The sequence below is a fragment of the Oncorhynchus mykiss genome, chromosome 8 (genome assembly GCF_013265735.2).
Source record: "Oncorhynchus mykiss isolate Arlee chromosome 8, USDA_OmykA_1.1, whole genome shotgun sequence".
In the NCBI taxonomy this organism is placed as follows: domain Eukaryota; kingdom Metazoa; phylum Chordata; class Actinopteri; order Salmoniformes; family Salmonidae; genus Oncorhynchus; species Oncorhynchus mykiss.
The window spans coordinates 28,001,585-28,024,179 of NC_048572.1; the positions used below are offsets into that span (position 1 = coordinate 28,001,585).

The 22,595-nt window shown below is 41.2% G+C and overlaps 1 protein-coding gene across 2 annotated transcripts; it reads right to left on the bottom strand.

The window, feature by feature from the left end:
* Nucleotides 1-10,212: 10,212 nt before the first annotated feature.
* LOC110529732 (zinc finger protein 436) lies at nt 10,213-22,341 on the bottom strand. Of its 2 annotated transcripts, none has more exons than XM_036985224.1 (3): nt 21,965-22,341; nt 12,382-13,275; nt 10,213-11,852 (listed from the first exon to the last, which is right to left on the bottom strand). In XM_036985224.1, the coding sequence occupies exons 2-3, from the start codon at nt 12,635-12,637 to the stop codon at nt 10,972-10,974; spliced, it is 1,137 nt and encodes a 378-aa protein (XP_036841119.1). In that variant the 5' UTR covers nt 12,638-13,275; nt 21,965-22,341; the 3' UTR covers nt 10,213-10,971. The 2 variants fall into 2 exon arrangements, with proteins under 2 accessions (XP_036841119.1, XP_021467876.2); XM_021612201.2 differs by having other exon boundaries at nt 10,213-11,855; nt 21,965-22,332.
* Between the last annotated feature and the right edge of the window lie 254 nt (nt 22,342-22,595).

Sequence of the window (22,595 nt, forward strand, 5' to 3'; positions counted from 1 at the left end):
GCAGGCTGTAATGCTTAAGATTGAAACCTGGCCATAAAGGAAAAATCCACTGAAAAACTATATTTCTGTATTTTTTTAATTAGTCCAGTTAATACAGTCCCAAAATGTTTTGCATGTCAGCAGTCAAGTTTTTTGGACTAACTCAGGGCACACAGGTCAAAGAGGTGTGCCCAATCACAAGAATAGTTCATGTTTGAGGGTGTTATTTTAAGAAACCTAATGCAAATGGTAAATCTAAGTGCTGGCATAGTGCTATAGGTCCAGGGGTGTGTCAGAAATATTTTTGCTATTTTCACAGCAGTAATGAACACAATAGTTGGCAGAAGGCCGAAAGGGCTGGGTTTTGACGAATAAACAAGTTTTAGGTGTAATGAGGGGCTTGGCCGCTCACTGGCCAATCAAGGCATTCCATGGCTTAATACCTCATGCATTTTTCGCAAAATCTGTATATTATTGCGTTGTCATCAACTCCAATTCGGCTAGGGGCACAGAATATTCTCATCCTAGTCGATTGTGGATTGATACTACAGTTTATTAAATAGCATAGGCAACAGTAACTAGTGATAGCAACACTATTAAAAAAAATCCACTGTTTGCTCAATATCTTTGGAGTGTTGACAGTCAAGATTGTTGTAATTAGCTTCAATGAGTATAGGCCTTTATGCATCGCACTTATCCGCAAATAAAAAATACTAGTCTTCCGTAAATTGTATTGTATGTGTGAGGCATGTTCTCAATAAACAAGATATAGCCTTGGCCTACTGTCGATACAGCGTTAAAGTACTGAAAATGTTGAATAGCCTGTGTTTGGGGGAGCGAGTCTTTGGCAACTGGACAAGAGGTGGTCTTTGGAAATGGATACAAGCCATATGTTATGCACTGCAGGTAGGCCTATGTTAATTGTGAATATTGGCAAAAGTCACAAGTATACATTTTAGAAATGTTTTATGGATAGGCTCTTTGGCTAATACATGGCCGGGATAAGAAAAATACAGTAGACACATTGCTGTTGAAACAGCTTTCGTTATACTAGGGTAAGGGTGGCCTACTATAGGGGCTTGTTTTTTTAAATCAAATGAAATGGAAAACAAGCCATTGTTACAGGAAAATAACTTAAATGCTTCTAAATATGAGTTTCACCGGATTGTCTCAGCTCTCGTTCCATGATGGTTAGGCCTTTATAGCCTACATGTATGGAGTTTTAACGCACATCCCAAATAATAAAATGCGCTGTAATACCCTACATACTGTAGGTGTGACGTTGCACAGGATGTATTCACTGTTTTGACAAATTGGATATTTTAACAAAGCTCTGGTGATTTAAGATTTATTGGTGATTAAGATTTATTTGAAAGCGGTCTCATAAACCAAACACTTCATCGATAGTCTTGACCACTTGGCGAATGTATTGGGTATGACATAAAAAAACAGCCTTCATTGAGAGGGGATGCTATGCTTGGTTTTTAATCAAATTAAACGAAATGGGGGGGGGGGGGGGGGGGGGGGGAACGAGGAATAAGGCACAAAAAGCACACAAAAAAAGCAAAAAGCACAGCTCTTGTTCCATGTGCGTCAAGGCTGGCTGCGCTTCCGCTGTCAAAATCCATGCCATAACCAACCGTGTTACCACTAAGACCAGCATTCAGTTGCTCTTAAATATCCCCACCAGGCCCATACTGGAAATTGGCACTTTGGTGCACTTTTAAGGACACACTTCGGATATTACCACCTCAGCGCAAGCGAGCTCATATAATACAGTCAAATTACCAATCTTGGCTCTGGGGTTTGAAAATACACTGAACAAAAATATAAACGCAACATGAAAAGTGTTGGTCCCATGTTTCACGAGATGAAATAAATGATCACAGAAATGTTCCATATGCACAAAAATCGTATATCTCTCAAATTTTGTGCACACATTTGTTTACATCCCCGTTAGTGAGCATTTCTCCTTTCTCCTATATTAAGAAGCTGATTAAACAGCATGACCATTGAACAAGTGCTTCATGTGCTGGGGACAATAAAAGGCCACTCTAAATGTGCCGTTTTGTCATATTTCTCAAGTTTTGAGAGAGCGTGTAATTGGTATTTCTGACTGCTGAAATGTCCACCAGAGCTGTTGCGAGAATTGAATGTTAATTTCTCTACCATCATGCCGCTTCAATATAGTTTAAACATTTGGCAGTACGTCCAACTGGCCTCACAAATGCAGACCGCACGTAACCACACCAGCTCAGGAGCGCCACATTCAGCTTCTTCATCTGCGTGATTGTCTGAGACCAGCCATCCATACAGCTGATGAAACTGTGGATTTGTACAACCGAATCATTTCTGCACAAACTGTCAGAAACTGTCTCAGGGAAACTCATCTTCGTGCTTGTCGTCCTCACCAGGGACGACAAGTGGGCAAATGCTGGCCACTGGCTCGCTGAAAAGTGCACTTCACGGATTAATCCCGGTTTAAACTGTAAACGGCAGATAACAGACATCATGTACAGTTGAAGTCAGAAGTTTACATACACCTTAGCCAAATACATTTAAACTCATTTTTTCACAATTCCTGACATTTAATCCTAGTAAAAATTCCCGGTCAATTAGGATCACCACTTTATTTTAAGAATGTGAAATGTCAGAATAATAGTTGAGAAAATCATTTATTTCAGCTTTTATTTCTTTCATCACATTCCCAGTGGGTCAGAAGTTTAAATAGACTCAATTAGTATTTGGTAGCATTGTCTTTAAATGGTTTAACTTGGGTCAAACGTTTCAGGTAGCCCTCCACAAGCTTCCCACAATAAATTGGGTGAATTTTGGCCCATTCCTCCTGACAGAGTTGGTGTAACTGAGTCAGGGTTGTATAGGCCTCCTTGCTCACACAAGCATTTCAGTTCTGCCCATACATTTTCTATAGGATTGAGGTCAGGGCTTTGTGATGGCCACTCCAACACCTTGACTTTGTTGTCTGTAAGTCATTTTTCCACAACTTTGAAAGTATGCTTGGGGTCATTGTCCATTTGGAAGACCCATTTGCTGCCAAACTTTAACTTTCTGACTGATGTCTTGAGATATTGCTTCAATATATCCACATAATTTTTCATTCTCATGATGCTATCTATTTTGTGAATTGCACCAGTTCCTCCTGCAGCAAAGCACCCCCACAACATGATGCTGTCACCCCCGTGCTTCATGGTTGGGATGGTGTTCTTTGGCTTGCAAGCCTCCCCCTTGTTCTTTCAAACATAACGATGGTCATTATGGCCAAACAGTTCTATTTTTGTTTCATCAGAACAGAGGACATTGCTCCAAAAAGTACAATCTTTGTCCCCATGTGCAGTTGCAAACCGTAGTCTGGCTTTTTTATGGCGGTTTTGGAGCAGTGGCTTCTTCCTTGCTGAGCAGCCTTTCAGGTTATGTCGATATAGGCCTCATTTTACTGTGGATATAGATACTTTTGAACCTGTTTCCTCCAGCATCTTCACAAGGTCCTTTGCTTTTGTTCTGGGATTGATTTCCACTTTTCGCACCAAAGTACATTCATCTCTAGGAGACAGAACGCATCTCCCTCCTGAGTGGTATGACAGCTGCGTGGTCCCATGGTGTTTATACTTGCGTACTATTGTTTGTACAGATGAATGTGGTACCTTCAGGTGTTTGGAAATCACTCCCAAGGATGAACCAGACTTGTGGAGGTCTACAATTTTTCTTCTGAGTTCTTGGCTGATTTCTTTTGATTTTTCCATGATGTCAAGCAAAAGCACTGAGTTTGTAGGTAGGCCTTGAAATACATCCACAGGTACACCCCCAATTGACTCAAATTATGTCAATTAGCCTATCAGAATCTTCTAAAGCCATGACATCATTTGGAATTTTCCAAGCTGTTTAAAGGCACAGTCAACTTAGTGTATGTCAACTTCTGACCCACTGGAGTTGTGATACAGTGAATTATAAGTGAAATAATTTGTCTGTAAATAATTGTTGGAAAAATGACTTGTGTCATGCAAAAAGAAGATGTCTTAACCGACTTTCCAAAACTATAGTTTGTTAACAAGAAATTTGCGGAGTGGTTGAAAAACAGGTTTTAATGACTCCAACCTAATTGTATGTAAACTTATATAATATAATGCAACTTTGCACAGCCATTGAAGAGGAGTGGGACAACAGTCTACTGGCCACAATCAACAGTTTGATCTATGGAAAGGAGATGTGCCGCGCTGCATGAGGCAAATGGTGGGAACAAGGGAGAGCTCGTTTTTTAAAAGTTTGTTGTTCTGAAAGTACAGTATATTGGAACATTTCTTAGTGGCTAGCTAACTTTTTAGTTTGGATCCCATGATGTATTTGGCAACAGCTGATGGGACTGCTAGTCTCTGTCCAGTGATCCTGCTGTCCGAGGCCAGGTCTGAATAGCTATTTGGCGTAGCAGCTAGCCTATCAAGCTAGCTGGGTTTTCTTGAAGGTTTGAAACCAGCACGCGACACGGTTAGCCATTGTAGCTGGGACTCCCTTTGACCTGTCCTGTCTGGAACTGTGAGGAGTAACAGCATAACATATGTTGCTAGCAACCATGACAAAAGCCGGTAGGAGTACCGTTGAGGACAGTGATGTCTCTCACACGTAAAGGATCTTTTAAACGAACAAAAAGAGTTCTACAAGAAGTTGTTACAACAACAAGAAAATAGCTTCAAGTGTTTTGTGCAAATACTGGTGGATTCAACTAATACAAGAATGGAAGACCTGACCAGATAGGTCCAGGACCTGAAGAACAGTTTGCAGTTCAGGGAGTTGAAACAGGAGGAAAGCAAGATGGCAGCAATCTGTAAGTCATTGAGAGAGGACATCAGTTCTTTGTGTGAATCCATGATAACAATGATGGAGAAATCAGATTATCTCGAGGGACAATCCAGGCGGAACAACATGGTTGTGGACTGAGTTGCAGAATCTCCACAAGAGACCTGGACGGAGTCTGAGGACAAAGTGAGGGAAAGGATCTCTGAGAAACTGAAGATGGACCACAGGAAGATTGAGGTGGAGCACGCCCACAGGACTGGAAAACCCACCACCCAGGTGACAGGCCCAGACTGATAGTGGTCACAGTCCTGAGGTTCAAGGACAAGGTAGCTGTTATGGAAAGATCCAAGAACCTGAAAGGAACATATATCTTCCTCAACGAGGACAGTCCTGAAGCTGTGCGCCAGAAGAGGAAGTAACTTATCCCAATCATGTAAGCTACCAGAGTGCGTGGGGACATTGCTTACATCCGCTATGACAGGCTCATTGTCCACCCTCCCTCCCAGAAGCCTGGAAGGGATGAGAGCCAAGCCTATGGGTTCGTAGCTTCAACCCCGCAGCACACACACACACCAATTTATTAATGGACTGCTGAATGTATATCTTTTTTTATCTTGCTTTGTTTGCTCTTTTTAGTATTACGTCAATTTCTGATAAGCTACCCAGGAAAGTGCTGAAAATAGCCAATTTTAATATATGTAGCCTTAGCAATCAGATAACATTAATCTATTAGCCACTTCTAATACTCAGATAATTAATTTGATGATACAGCAGTAGCAATACAAGGATATAACATCTTTAGAATAGACAGAAATGCGGTGGTGTTGCTGTATATATTCCGAGCCATATCCCTGTAATGCTTGGAGAAGATCTTATGTCAAGTGTTATTGAAGTGTTGTGGATTGTAGGTTCACTTGGCACATTTAAAGCATTTTCTTTTGGGATGTTGCTATAGATCACCAAGTGCTAACAGTCAGTATCTAAATAATGTGTGTAAAATGCTTGATAGCGTATGTGATGTCAACAGAGGTCTACTTCCTGGGGGACCTGAATATTGACTGGTTTTCATCAAGCTGTCCACTCAAGAGGAAGCTTCTTACTGTAACCAGTGCCTGTAATCTGGTTCAGGTTATTAATCAACCTACCAGGGTGTTCAATTCCATCTTTCATAGAATTCGATGGCTTATTCATCACAAAATCATGTGATGGATGTTGCCAATTATTTCAATGATTACTTCTTTGGTAAAGTGGCCAAACTTAGGCAGGAAATGCCAACAACGTGAGCCATCGTATTCATGCATAAAAAAAAACAAATAATGAAAGAAAAGCATTGCAAGTTTGGAAAATGTTTCAAACGTATCATTATCGATCAATAATGACAAACCTTCTGGCATTGACAGCTTAGATGGAAATCAACTGAGGATGGTAGCTGACTCTACAACCACTCCTATCTGTCATATCTTTAATCTGAGCCTAGAGGAAAGTCTTTGCCCTCAGGCCTGGAGGGAAGCCAAAGTCATTCCGCTACTCAAGAGTAGTAAAGCTGCCTTTACTGGTTCTAACAGCTGACCTATAAGCTTGCTGCCAGCTCTTAGCAAACTTTTGGGAAAAATTGTGTTTGACCAAATACAATGCTATTTCTCTGTAAACAAATTAACAACAGACTTTTATGAGAAGGGCACTAAATATGTACTGCACTGACACAAATGACTAATGATTGGTTGAAAGAAATGTATAATAAGATTGTGGGAGCTGTACTATTAGATTTCAGTGCAGCCTTTGATATTATTGACCATAACCTGTTGTTGAAAAGGGTTTTCTTTAATGAAGCTTCTCTAATGTCAAACATGTAAAGTATGGTGTACCGCAGGGCAGCTCTGTAGGCCCTCTACTCTTTTCTATTTTTACCAATGACCTGCCACTGGCATTAAACAAAGTATGTGTGTTCATGTATGCTGATGATTCAACCATATACACATCAGCAACCACAGCTGATGAAGTCACTGAAACTCTTAAAGAGTTGCAATCTGTTTTGGAATGGGTGGCCAGTAATAAACTGGTCCTGAACATCTCTAAAACTAAAAGCATTGTATTTGGTACAAATCATTCCCTAAGTTTTCAACCTTAGCTGAATAAGGTAATGAATGGTGGTGGTCAACAAGTTGAGGAAACTAAATTACTTGGCATTACCTTAGATTGTAAACTGTCATGGTCAAAACATAGATTTGATGGTTGTAAAGATGGGGAAAGGTCTGTCCGTAATAAAGATATGCTCTGCTTTTTTGACACCACACTCCAAAAATAAAGTTCTGCAGGCTCTAGTTTTGTCTTATCTTGATTATTGTCCAGTCGTGTGGTCCGGTGCTGCAAGGAAAGACCTAGTTAAACTGCAGCTGGCCCAGAACAGAGCGGCACATTTTGCTCTTCATTGTAATCAGAGGGCTGATATAAATACTATGCATGCCAATCTCTCTTGGCTAAGATTTGAGAAACTGACTGCATCACTTCTTATTTTTTTATAAGAAACATTGTGTTGAAAATCCCAAATTGTTTGCATAGTCAACTTACAAACAGCTCTGACACACACACTTACCCCACCAGGCATGCCACCAGGGGTCTTTTCACAATCCTCAAATACAGAACAAATTCAAGAAAGCGTACAGTATTATATAGAGACATTATTGCATGGAATGACATTCCATCTTGTATTGCTCAAATAAACAACAAAACTGGTTTAAATAAACAGATAAAAAAATAAAAATAAAGCAACACCTCACAGCACAACGCCTCTCCCCTATTTGACGAAGATAGTTTGTGTGTATGTATTGATGTGTAGGCTACATGTGCCTTTAAAAATAAAATGAATGTAGTTCTGTCCTTGTCTATTAATGTTCTGTATTATGTCATGTTTCATGTGGATCCCAGGAAGAGTAGCTGCTGCTTTTGCAACAGCTAATGGGGATCCTAATAAAATACCAAATACACCACATGCTGACTGGTTTTCTGATCTACGCCCCTACCTTCTATTCCCAGTCATGTGAAATACATTGATTACGGACTAATTTATTTATTTCAATTGACTGACTTCCTTATAGGAACTGTGACTCAGTAAAATCTTTGAAACCGTTGCATTCTGTGTTTATATTTATGTTCAGTGTAGAAGAGCACCGGCTTTAACAGGTTGAAATTGCAAATGAGCATGCGTTTGACAATTGTGCTGGTTTAAGGTCAGCTGAAAATAGAGCCTTAATACTTTCCTACAACTTCCAATCTCCTTTCTTCCTTTTTATCACTTCCCTTTTATCATTTTCAAAAAACACTTTTCAAGCATGTTTTTAATGAATAGAATCAATAAGAGAATCTGATCAGTAACATCTGTGCTGATTACATTGATATATTTATTCATTTGTGCGATAATGCCTAACTTGTATCTTGGACAAAGTTGCTTGCAGTTCTGATCCATCTGTTGAGGTGAATACATTTTACAATAACAATGTTGACAGGATTTTGCTTGGTTTTACACGGCTGGAAAAATAATATGTACAACCACATTAGTAAGATCATATGAATAAAATACAGTATAGCATCGTCAATAAGCAATTACATGCAGTGAGCATTGAACTTCAGTCTGCTTACTTAGTGCAGTCCAATATTAGAAAAGTGGGATTAGTGAAAGGGTGCACAACCAATTTAGTTTCTCCCCCAAGTTGTGCACTTGTTCACTCCCACCTCAAAGATTTAGTGCCATTGGATTGGTGTATGCACTGGCTTGAGGGAGTTCCCAACACATTCCCTATGTGCGTTTGTAACCAAGTGGCAGGTGGGAATTTACCACATACCACTGGGGAAAATCATAGATATATAGAGGACTCTTTGTATCTGTGCTATTGTAGCAACTGGGTGGCGGTCGAAGGCACTGCATCTCAGTGCCAGAGGCGTCACTACAGACACCCTGGATCGAAACCAGGTTGTATCACAACTGGCTGTGATTGGTAGTCCCATAGGGCGGTGCACAATTGGCCCAGCGTCATCCGGGTTTTGCCAGTGTAGGCCCTAAATAAGAATTTGTTCTTAACTTGACAGCATAGGCAGTGCAAAACGTGATTTTCCTGTGTTTTATATTTTTTCTACACTATGAGGTTGGAATAATACTGTGAAATTGTGATTATGCCATTTTAGCGTAAGAGCTGTTTGAAAAGACAGCCTAAAATATCTGCCTGCTTTGGTGGGATGGAGTTTTGGCCTGCCTGGTGACATCAATAGGTGGTAAATGAGTTAATAGACCAATAAGAAAGAGAGTTCCAAACCTCTACCAATAACAGCTAGTTTTCCCCTGCTAGACAGTCCTAGCAACATTCAATGCTTGAGAAATTGCTCTTTGCTAAGAAGTTATTTTTGTTTATAGACAGTAAGGTACTTAATTGCTAACCAGAAATGTAATATTTAGATAAAAACGTCTGCATTGGACCTTTCAATGCAACAACACATTATTTATAAAAATACATTTACTAATATGTTTTTTGAGCACTAATTTGTTAACAAGCATGATAGCTGTACTGTTAGTTTATGGTTTACCCAGCTTGTTGGGCATTAGCCAATCAATGTTTCTCAACGAGTTCAAAGCATGCGAATGCATCCAACTGGTATTTACGACTGCAAAAGTGGGAAATTCCCACCTCCCACTTGGTTACAAACACAGCATAACACCAGGGGTGCATTCAGTTCGCTTCAAAGTTTGCTAAGTTGTGTGATGGTTTCTATTGAATGACACATTACCCCAAAACCCATCTTCAACAGCCTTTGAGGTATGTTTACTCCTGTTTGGTGGGTGTGGTTAAGTGTTGCCTGATCAATATTGGTGTGATCATCGGAAAATCATGCAGCAAACCATATGGGATCTGCTCTCTGGGCCACCATAGTCACACGGGTTCATTGCAATAAACAAGCAACAAACTACGCACTCATCACTGTGCTAACACTGGTTTCCTTAAAACAATACTTCTGAGCTAAAATAACAACCAAATAAACTAACAGACCAAGTTGTTACAGCCCGCATGAAAATGGTCATTGTCTACTTCCATCCCAATGAAGTAATATTTGCATATTTTTTATTTTACCTTTATTTTACTAGGTAAGTCAGTTAAGAACAAGTTCTTATTTTCAATGACTGCCTAGGAACAGTGTGTTAACTGCCTTGTTCAGGGGCAGAATGACAGATTTGTACCTTGTCAGCTCTGGGATTCGATCTTGCAACCTTTCGGTTACCAGTACAAAGCTCTAACCACTAGGCTATGCTGCCGCCCCAGCGGTTAAAGTGATATGGATTGTGGCAACACGTGAGACAATTTAAATATCAATATAAAATGAAGCACTTTAATTAAATTAAGATAACGACTTCCAAATAGAATACAAGATATTTTTTTATATAAAATTGCCTACAATACTGTTTCAAATGTGTATCCTACAGTTCAGGAAAATGTTCTTCACCTCTCTTGATGGAAAAAAAAATTGCATATTTTATTTAGACAAGTTAAATAATTAATGGATTACATAAATTGGAAATAAATGTATCCTACACCATGATTTTTCCAATCATAAAATGTGTAGGGTAGGCTACACTGCCATAGAAGATTTGCTGTGGAAAACAAGAAAATTAAATACTTTACTTGTATGGAATGATTGTCAAATTGATTAAAATCACCTTGAATCTGCAAAAAAGAATAATAATAACAGGATTCAATTGTTCTGATGATAATACCCAACAGAGGGCAAAATAGTCTTAAAATCAGAACTAAGAGTAAAGCCCAACATCCACTTTAGGGAGAGGTAATGGTGTCCAATAATGGTTGCAATTGAGATCAGCTGTGTAGGTGATTTTAGCGCCAATTATTGGTTTAACTAAAGATCAGCTGGCGATAATCTGGTGGCCATCGATGGTTGCAAATGGCTTAAAGTTTTTAAGTGCCGTTTCCATTGAATTCAAGGTTGCTCACCATTCTGTGGTACTGAATGCAAACCAGTCCATTCCTTTTAAATCTGTAAGGAGTGTGCAAGTGAACATTTCAGGGAGAAAATGAAATTGGGACTAAGAGTTTTGTTTGAACATGACAAAGCATTTAAGGCACAATCTATAGTTTCAAATGTAGGCTATCAATCCCAATCAGAGACAACCAGTTCAATAATTTACTTTCTGAAATGTGCTGTCATTGCGAGTGACGTTGACTCTTTGTGAGTCCTCTGATGTGCTTTTAATGAGGGGGCTGAGGAGTAACTTTTCCCACACTGGGAGCAGGGGTAAGGCTTTTCTAGTTCATGTGTGCCCTGGTGTTGAGTTAATTGTCCCTTTTGGGTGAAACTCTTCCCGCATTGAGAACATTGGTACGGTTTCTCTCCAGTGTGCATGAGCTGGTGTCTCTTCAGTGCCACCGAAAGAGAGAAATTCTTCCCGCAGAGCAAGCACTGGTACGGTTTCTCCCCAGTGTGTGTGCGCTGGTGTTTCTTTAAAGTCCCCTGGAGGGAGAAACTCCTCCCACAGTCAGAGCAAGTGTAAGGTTTCTCCCCAGTGTGTACGGTCTGATGACGTGTCAAGTGGTGTATATGAGTGAAACTTTTCTCACAGTTGGTGCACTGGAAAGGCTTTTCATTGCTGTGCGTGCTCTGGTGTCTTTTTAGGTTGGTAGATGAAGAGAAACTCTTCCCACAGTCAGAGCACAGGAAAGGCCTCTCACCGGAGTGTGTGAGCTGGTGTTTCTTCAAATTGATTCTCTGAGAGAAACTCTTCCCGCACTCACCGCAACTGAACGGTTTCTCCTGCGTGTGCGTGCGCTGGTGGCTGTTGAAGTGTCCCAATTGTATGAAACGTTTCCCGCATTTGGAGCAGTGGTAAGGTCTCTCTCCGCTGTGCGTCCGCATGTGCTGCTTCAAGTTTCCGGACTCTGAGAATGTTTTGCCACACTGGGAACAGCAGTGAGGTTTCTCCACAGGAGCTCGCCAGTCCAGTTCCTGTATCGAACTTTTTCCACTCTTCGAGCCCCATTTAGTCTCGGTGCTGGGGCTAGGCCTCTCTGCTGTGAGGATGAGAATCATTTTGTAAACAAGTAAAAAATGTAGCATCAGCATAAAATAACATATTTGCTAGAAGGCGTTATAACAACCGTTGTCAGCTCCCTACCACTTCTCCCTTTTCCAGTTAGCATTTTTAGCAGCTGAAGCAAGTACATAATTTTTCTAGCAATAAAGTAACTTTTTTCAAATCTAATGCAGACACGTTCTTCAGAAAGGGATACTGGCCATAATAGGAGTTGGATAGGAGTGTTTGGCGTTGAAATGTTCTGAATTAAATTGAATGGAGCTCTATGGCAATACTGACTCAACAAAATCATGTCAATATAAGAGAACTAAATACAAAAAGTCTGCCTTGGGGGAATCAACAGCCACGTTGTGTTTATAATCATGCTAAATTGTATTTTGAGTGGAACATCCCCCTCAAATGAAGAACGTCATAATGACTTTTTAAACAACACTTCCAGTCCTACTGAAGAGTTGAAATGTCATTTTCAAGACATCGCTTAGGACTACTTGTGCAATTCTTACCTCCACCCTCCTCAATTTTCACTGTGATAACCTCGTCCTCTTCTTCTTTCACTGTTGAAACCTCTTCCTCTTCTTTTTTAAATGTGAAAGTCAACACCTCTTCCTTCACTGTGAAAGCTTCCTCCTCCTCCTTCACTGTGAATGCCTCCTTGTCCTTCATTGTGAAATCCTCCACCTGCACCTCTTCCTCCTCCTCTTTGACGTAAACATTCAGCCCCAGTGTCCCACTGCAATCATCCATCTTCTCTGAAGCCATACTAAAACCCTGCAGGGCTTATGCCTGTACAGCTGGGCTCAATACCTGGAGGGCTGCTGCAGTGTCTGCTGGGTCATGTTCAGTAGGCACGCAATGGAAGACAGTGACCCGAAACGGAGTGAAATGTTGTTTAATAAGCTTGTTTGTGTTTCCTATTTTAAAATGTTTTTCTACAGTATGCGCTAATGAACACGATTCAGGTATTCCTTTTTCCCTTTTAGTCAGTGTCTAATTTAGAACAAGGGCCCTGTTCAGCTGCAACATTACCGTATGCTCAGATAGACAAAATGTATTCTGCATAAAACTTTTCTGTCATCTAGAAATGGGAATCGTCTAGAACCTATTCATTCCATTTCTATCTGTAAAGTTCAGGATGTTGCACATTAACTAATATAGTACATCACTGGTGTACGTTGGCCTCAAATCAATAACATTGGCTGATCAGTTAAGTGCAATGGAGAAAGGAAAACCCACAGACACTGCAGCTGCCATCAAGGACTGGTGTGACACCCGTGCAGGGCAGCCTACTCTGTCCATTGTTTGGTTCCAGTCTGGACGTTTCGGCAATGCATCAGCCCACTATATAGGTTGCACCAGCAATTAAAACTCCCCCTGATGCACTGGACAGTGGACACCACCTAGGCAGAAGACATAACAGTTGGCATTGTTTATCAGAGTGTAAGCAAAGCAAGCAAAGACATTTCAAGATATTGGACACTGTTCTGGCCGTCACTATTTACCACAGCCACAAATAGCTAAACCCCACCTATTTCTACAATTAATATTCAATTGATTTGAAACCTAACCCTAAACTTAGGTGCCAAGCGTATGGTCTCTGATTCAGTGGGATTGGGTTAAATGCGGAAGACACATTTCGGTTGAATGCATTCAGTTGTGCAACTGACTAGGTATCGCCCTTTCCTTTAACCACACTGCTAAATCAAATGTAAAAAACACACTGCTAACCTTGACTAACTCTAACCTTAAATGAAGACCAAAAAGGTGAAAAAATGTTAGGAACTTTTACAATATAGTGGCTGTGGTAACTAGTTACAACCCTTTGTTCCCCCTAGTTTAACTTCCAGGCGTGACAATGCTCACAAGCTAGGCTACATTATCAAGCACTGTTGCAATAACATCAATGTTTTGTTTCACCCTTTCCCTTTTTCCTGTGTTTTTCTGTGTTAAAGTTCCCCAGTTTTCACCCCATACAGTAGGTGGTGGCATGTACCTAAAACCTTTGTTTGGGGACCACCATAATAGAGCCCCACAGTGGAGTTGTCATAAAACCCACAAAACCTAGCGGTCAAAACAGGGAAATGGTTCCAATCGGGATTTTCTGGCATTCATTTTTTCCATAGGGGATTTTAGAAACACTTAAAATAAGGACTGTTTAGTGTAGGCATACCCTGGCATGACGTTTTGATAACCCTGTAAATCTCTCTCAGACAAGGTACTTTTTATCAATATATTCAGCTCTATTTACTCCAAATTTGAAAATGCTACTTAGCATCAAAGTAGACATCATGCAAGACTACAAATCCCTGCAAGCTCCTGTAAGTCATCTCTGACAACTTTGTTAACAGGTAGTGTCAATTTAAAACTTACGTAAGACAGTTCACAGAATTGTCAATTCAAAGAAATGTAGCTAATCTATTCATTACTACATTTAGCTAACATTAGATAGTTAATCCAGAGATTCTTACCTTTGTCCTGATTCGGCAGTCTTATCTAGATCATCATGCCATTTGAAGTTGTTTATGATAGCTACATTAGCAGATAAATATAATTTCATTTTTGGGTGTTAAATACAGACGAATATGTTAATGAAAGTCAACTGTGTAAATCTCTCTAGGCCAAGGTATCTAAACGTCACGCCAGGGTAAGCCTACATGGAACACAGCCCTTATTTTAAGTGTTTCTAAAAACCACTATGGGAAAAATGAATGGCAGAAAAACTATTGGAAACCATTTCCATGTTTTACCGCTAGGTTTTATGGGTATTATGTCTCATACTGTGGTACTCTATACTATAGAAGACAGTGATTCTAAGGACTAGAACACAGAAGTTGAAACAATGTCGGACGGAATGGAAGACCTAGTTATCCTTTTTATTTTTAACAGAAAAGTAGTTTGATTTAGTTTTGTTTATTTATTTTGGTAGTTTGTATGAATGCATGAACCCACATTGGTTCAGTTTTTTTGGGAATCCTGTTTCCATCCCGGACAGTAGGTGCAGGCATGCACACTAAAGTGTGAATGCTAATATACCATAACAAGAAGCAGCTAGCTACAACGAGAGGATGAGAAGGATAAAAGGTTTCCGGAGTGGAGGAATATGGTCATATTCAAAATACAAGAACCATTTGCTATTACAGCAGATGAAGGAGTGGAAAGAGCGTGAAGGAAAGGAGCCGAGTGTAGAGGGAAGCGGTGTGGTGAGAAAGATTGGCGTCAAAGTACAAAAAAAGGGGGGAAAAAAACATACTTTCGGTAGCTTAGAAAACAAACCTGAATAGAGTGAGGAGGAATTACCTGCGGTGGCATATACGGGGAAGACCGCCGAGTTCAAGCCTCATCAGGATAATGACTAGGATGAAGAGGTTGGGGAATGTTGAAATCGGTGAAAGTAACTCGAAGTAGACTTGTGATTATTATTATTTGTGTTATTATATTTTTTTCTACACCTTTTTCGTGGTACCAATTGGTAGTTACAGTCTTGTCTCATCGCTGCAACTCCCGTACGGACTCGGGAGAGGCGAATGTCGAGAGCCATGCGTCCTCCGAAAAACAACCCAACCAGGCCACACAGCTTGTTGAAACAATGCATACTTAAACCGGAAGCCAGCCGCACCAATGTGTTGGGGGTAACACAGTACACCTGGCGACCGTGTCAGCGTGCACTGCGCCAGGCCAGCCACAGGAGTTACTAGTGCGTGATGGGACAAGGACATCCCTGCTGGCCAAACCCCCCCTGAACCCAGATGACGCTGGGCCAATTGTGCACCACCCCATGACTCAAACCCAGAATCTCGTGTCATAGCTAGCACTGCGATGCAGTGCCTTAGACCACTGCGCCACTCGGGAGGCCTACTTGTGATTATTTTTTGTGTGTCTTCCATCCAGAGGAAGCGGGCGCTCCACACCACGTGCCTCGGAACAAGACCGGTGACATGCTTTGCTCTCCTGAACAGGGCGGCTTTGAAAGACATGATAACTGGAGTGGCGTTAAGTGTTGAGGAGGACCAGCTGATGATTGTACTGATAAGTAGGACACGTAACATCCCGACAACTTTGAGAAAGAAATACTATATTGAAGGTGCCTTGAGATGGCTATGCATATTCATGACGAGGCTAGTAGCATAGCATCTTTCCATTGAACACAGGCGGTTGATGTCAACACCCCTCATCGAATATTCAAAAAAGTATTAAAATAACAAAATGTATCCACCAATCCAAAGAGGAAGAGGCGGGAGCTTGACAGCCCACCATTCCGCTTTGTGGACAACGAATCCCATTGTTAGAGTGGAGACATACAGTACCAGTCAAAAGTTTGGACACACGTACTCATTCTTTATTTTTACTATTTTCTACATCGTAGAATAGTGAAGACATCAAAATGATGAAATAACACAAATGCAATCATGTAGTAACCAAAAAAAAAAAAGTGTTAAACAAATCCTAATAAATAATATATATTTTATAAATTTACATTCTTCAAAGTTGCCACCCTTGATGACAGCTTTGCACATTCTTGGCATTCTCTCAACCAGATTCACCAGGATTACATTTCGAACAGTCTTGAAGGAGTTCCCACATATGCTGAGCACTTGTTGGCTGCTTTTCCTTCACTCTGTGGTCCAACTCATCTCAAACCATCTCAATTGGGTTGAGGTCAGGTGATTGTCATCTGATGCAGCACTCCATCACTCTCCTTCTTGGTCAAATAGCCCTTACACAGCCTGGAGGTGTGTTGGGTCATTGTCCTGTTGAAAAACAAATGATCGTCCTACTAAGCAAAAACCAGATGGGATGGCGTATCGCTGCAGAATGATGTGGAAGTCATGCTGGTTTTGTGTGCCTTGAATTCTAAATAGAATCGCTGCAACGATATATGCAACGCAGGACACGCTAGATAAACTAGTAATATCATCAACCATGTGTAGTTAACTAGTGATTATGATTGATTGTTTTTTCTAAGATAAGCTTAATGCTAACTAGAAACTTACCTTGGCTTATACTGCATTCGCGTAACAGGCGGGCTCCTCGTGGAGTGCAATGAGAGGCAGGTGATTAGAGCGTTGGACTAGTTAACTGTAAGGTTGCAAGATTGAATCCCCAGGGCTGACAAGGTAAAAATCTGTTGTTCTGCCCCTGAACAAGGCAGTTAACCCACCCGTTCCTAGGTGGTCATTGAAAACAAGAATGTGTTCTTAACTGACTTGCCTAGTTAAATAAAGGTGTGTAAAAAAATAAATAGGCAAAATCGGTGTCCAAAAATACCGATTTCCGATTGTTAAGAAAACATGAAATCGGCCCTAATTAATCGGCCATTCCGATTATTCGGTCGACCTCTAGTCCAAAGGACAGATTTCCACAAGTCTAAAGTCCATTGCTTGTGTTTCTTGGCCCAAGCAAGTCTCTTCTTATTATTGGTGCCCTTTGGTAGTGGTTTCTTTGTAGCAATACGACCAGGAAGGCCTGATTCATGCAGTTTCCTCTGAGACGTGTCTGTTACTTGAACTCTGAAGCATTTATTTGGGCTACAATTTCTGAGGCTGGTAACTCTAATGAACTTGTCCTCTTGCAGGAGAGGTAACTCTGGGTCTTCCTTTCCTGTGACGGTCCTCATGAGAACCAGTTTCATCATAGCCCTTGATGGTTTTTGCGACTGCACTAGAAGAAACTTTCAACGTTCTTGACATTTTCCGGATTGACTGACCTTTATATCTTAAAGTAATGATAACTGTTGTTTCTTTGCTTATTTGGACTGTTCTTGCAAAAATATGGACTTGGTCTTTTATCAAATAAGGTTATCTTCTGTACACCACCCCTACCTTGTCACAATACAACTGATTGGCTCAAACGCATTTAGAAGGGAAGAAATTCCACAAATTACAAGGCACACCTGTTAATTGAAATGTATTCCAGGTGAATACCTAATGAAGCTGGTTGAGATAATGCCAAGAGTGTGCAAAGCTGTCAAGGCAATAAGGTGGCTACTTTGAAGAATCTCAAATAGAAATGTATTTTGATTTGATTGACACTTTTTTGGTTACTACATGATTCCAGTGTGTTTTTTCATAGTGTTGAGGTCTTCACTATTCCTCTACAATGTAGAAAATAGTAAAAATAAAGAAAAACCCTTGAATGAGTAGGTGTGTCCAAACGTTTGACTGGTACTGTAGGTATCTCGTCATTATACCCAAATCTCTGATGAGCTTGAATTTGGCAGGTCGTGTAATGGTGGAAGGGGATGCAATGTTTGATTCTGTTGGCGCGAGTTAAATTGGTAAGAATAACTGAACGATGTTAATAAATAAGAATGAAGCTAAAAAAGCTGAAGTTAGAATTGAATTGCAGTTTCTGGTTGGAGTACGTTTCATGAATAAGGATTTTTATTTGGGAGACCCGTTTGCAGTTACGAAGAGAGTGAAGGAAGAATTGTGAAAGGTGGAGTTGGTCAGATTGACCAGGAGCAGTATGTTGGTGTTTCATGTGTATTGAATAAGCAAAAGGAGAAAGCTCTGTGGCTCTATAAACTTTCAATGTACGAAGTGGAGAGTTATGATTTTTAGAGTAAGGCACCGAAGAAAGGTGTCATATCTGGTGTCTCATTGGATCGAGGCTTCATGGTTTAGGGACAACATGCCAGGAATAGTTGGGGCACGTTGATTAACACGTACTGTGAATGGAAAGGAGGAAAAGCTTTCTGTACTGTATATGAAGTTGTATACGTACAAAAACCAATACAATATAATTTTTCAAGTAAGGCCATGTGTCAAGTATTTGCAGACGGAATATCAGTTTGAATCTGAGGATGCACGATGCTGCAATTGTGATGGGAATCATGTTCCAGAGAAGGAGGTCAAAGTAGTAAGGATCAAGGCTGTCGAGTAAGTCTCCTATGCGGAGGCAGTGAAAATTGTTGAAGGAGAGAGTAGACGTGAAAGAGACGTGGAGAAGTCAGAGATAGCCAGACTTGTAAATGGGCTAAGGAACAGAAGTTGTGTTTATGAGAAACGCCATCAGTGTGTGCTTTGCAAGCAATGTAGAGGATGAAGGCGCGGCAAGAGCGAGGTGAACGGATAGACATGGTTATGGACAGTGAGGAAGGAGAGCCGAGTGTAGTGGGAAGATGTGTGTTGAGGAAGAATGGTGTCAGACATGATAAAGAAGAATCTGGACCAGTAGGAGTGGAATTTTGGGAGGAAGTGGATCCCTTGCCTTATGGCAGATCCATTTGTGGTTTCATGGTGGGTGAGAAAGGATTTGAGTGAAGTTGAATCCGTGAAGGTAACCTGCAGTGGACTTGTGATATTTGTTTGTGTTTCTTCTGACTAGAGGGCAAAGGCACTCCGTGTCACACAACTTGGGTCTAGATCTGTTTCTTGCTTTGCTCTTAGGAACAGGGCACCATTGAAAGGAGTGATTTATGGGGTAGCGTCATGTGGGGAGGTGGTACAATTGAAGTTGAAGATTCTTGTTGTTTGTGATGCCCACTGTTTGGTACGACGCAGACCCGGTGGGGAGCATGGTGAAACAGTCATTGTCAGTCCTTTTGAGTTGAGTCTCTACCAGACAAAGTCATATTAGGATATATCAGTTATACTGTTAGAGCGTTTGTGACGAATCCACTGAAGTGTTTCAGGTGTAACGTTTATGGCCATCTTGCAGCAGTGTGTAGGAGGGAGATGTGGGAAGTGTGCTGGAGGGCATGGGACAGACAATTGTGTAGTTTAGGTGGATAAAGTTGTGTCAATCATAGGGGTGCTCATGTTGCTGGGGATCGGAAGTGTCCGGCGCAAGACAGGCAGATTTATGTGGACAGAGTCAAAGTAGTGCAGAGGGTGTCGCATGCAGAGGTTGGATCAAGGGTGAGGGATCCTGAGAGGACCCCTGTGAGTAGTAGATCTGTGCCTGTACAGAGGGATAGGGTAAGTAGTGAGTTATGCTTCAGTAAGCTTGGCTTCTTAGATGTCATAGCAATGGTTAGCAACTGTATCGCAGAAATGGAGCGTAAATCACAGAAAATATATGTGGTGGCAGCTGCAGAGAAGTATTTGGGTATTTGAGATTTGACTTCAGAAGTGTTACGGGGTGGTGTCCCATCCTCCCAGGCTGTTGGCATGGGCAGGAGCAGATAGGGTCAAAGTAGTGGAATGGGGTAGTGGGTTTTTAATCAGCGTAGGTGGCAACTGCAGAGAAGTACATGGGTGTATGAGATTTTACTGCAGAAGAGTTAATGTGGTAAACATGGTATGTGGTAAATAGTGGTAAACACACTACATGACCAAAAATAGGTGGACACCTGCTCGTCAAACATCTCATTCCAAAATTATGGGCATTAATATGGAGTTGGTCCCCCCCTTTGCTACTATAACAGCCTCTACTCTTCTGGGAAGGCGTTCCACTAGATGTTGGAACATTGCTGCGGGGACTTCCAATCAGCCACAAGACCATTAGTGAGGTCGGGCACTAATGTTGGGCAATTAGGCCTGGCTGAGGTCAGGGCTCTGTGAAGGCCAGTCAAGTTCTTCCACACCAATCTCGATAAACCATTTCTGTACGGACCTCGCTGTACGGACCTCGCTTTGTCGTTCTGAAACAGGAAGGGGCCTTCCCCAAACGGTTGCCACAAAGTTGGAAGCACAGAATCGTCTAGAATGTCATTGTATGCTGTACTATTAAGATTTCCCTTCACTAGAACTAAAGGGCCTAGCCCAAACCATGAAGAACAGCCCCAGACCATTATTCCTCCTCCACCAAACTTTACAGTTGTCACTATGCATTCAGGCCGGTAGTGTTCTCTTGGCATCTGCCAAACCCAGATTCATCCGTCGGACTGCCAGATGGTGAAGCGTGATTAATTTACTCCAGAGAAAGCATTTCCACTGCTCCAGAGTCAAATGGCTGCGAGCTTTACAACATTCCAGCTGATGCTTGGCATGGCGAATGGCGATTTTAGGCTTGTGTGCTGCTGCTCGGCCATGGAAACCCATTTCATGAAGCTCCCAGGGAGCAGTTATTGGGCTGACATTGCTTCCAGAGGCACTTTGGAACTCAGTAGTGAGTGCTACAACAGAGGACAGATTTTTATGCACCATGCGCTTCAACACTTGGTGGTCACGTTCAGTGCGCTTGTGTGGCCTACCACTTCGCGGCTGAGCCGTTGTTGCACCTAGACATTTCCACTCCACAATAACAACAGTTACAGCTGAACGAGGCAGCTCTAGCAGGACAGAAATTTGATGAAGTAACTTGTTGGAAAGGTGGCATCCTATGACGATGCCACGTTGAAAGTCACTGAGCTCTTCAGTAAGGCCATTCTACTGACACTGTTTGTCTATGGAGATTGCATGGCTGTGTGCTCGATTTTATACACCTGTCAGCAACGGGTGTGGCTGAAATAGCCGAATCCAATTTGAAAGGGTGACCACATACTTTTGTATATATAGTGTAGGTGTTAAGATTAGTTGGTGGTGCATTTTTTTCCTTCTCCTTTTAGGAACAGGAATAATGAAGAGATTTTCATGTAGGCAGGCCGTAACTGGCCTCACACTTCAGTACAGTAGGTGGCAGTGTATGCACTATGAAGATGGATACGATCCACCAACCCAATCCCAAAGAAGAAGAAAAAACAGCAAATATAATACTTGGCCTATGCAGTGGTAGTGGAGGGTAAAAACACTTTACTCACCTTTTTATTTTGCGGAACAGTTTACACACCTTTTGCGGAAAAATGCATTAAACGTACAACAAGTGTTACTGTTTCACCGCGACCGACAAATCAGAGTTTACCACCTATTAGTTATTTACCGCTACACTACATCGGGCCTATATTGATTTCCAAAACGAATAAAACATCGATATCAAGCTAACAAATCTAACGTTAGCTAGTTAGTTAGCTAAATAACTCGTCTAGCAGGGACACAATCAGATCGTTTACTATCCAACTTAACCGCATTTACCATTGAGTTAGCTAGCAACAGTTCATGTTTATAGCTAGCTAACGTTAGCAAGCTAGCCAAGTAACGTTAGCTAGCTTGCTAAATTGTTAACGTTACACAAGTAAAACTACTCACAAATGAAGGAAACGTTACTTACTTGAGCAAACAAACTTTGCATTCCAATCTACTACATGAACAGATAACTAAAAATGCTCAAATATCTACTGAATGGGTGTCGCTAATATAAAGAATAGTGAGGAGGAGCTCCGCGGAACCTTAGTGTCCGGAAGTAATTTAGCCATTCATTGTAGTCATTGCGATTTGTGCAGTTGCTATTTTCTCGAGTTTTCTCGTGCCAATTAAGTCGTTACATTCCTGGATTACGCATTATATGAATAAAGGCCGATTTAATGAACAAATAAGAGAGTCAGTTGAAAAAAGGTTAAGGATACATGACTGTGTACATATATGGTTGCGTTGGCAAAATCCCTAAATATGCCATCGAGCCAAGCGGGGAGAGGCTGCCCGTTGTCCCAGTTACAAGACGAGTCAGATAAATTCAGCCAGTGCTTAGGAGGTGCCAGAACAAAAAGTGTGCACGAGAGAAAAATAATAAACTCAATAACAAAGCATTGTATGCATGTCATCGCATTTGAGCCTGTGTGGACTTTGTGATTTTAACAGAAGTACCGTGCATTTTGGTTAGACTTGTTCATCCAAAACATATTTTGTTTTGGGGGATATTTTACTAATCCCGTACAGTAGGTGGCGGCAATACACCGAGTGTA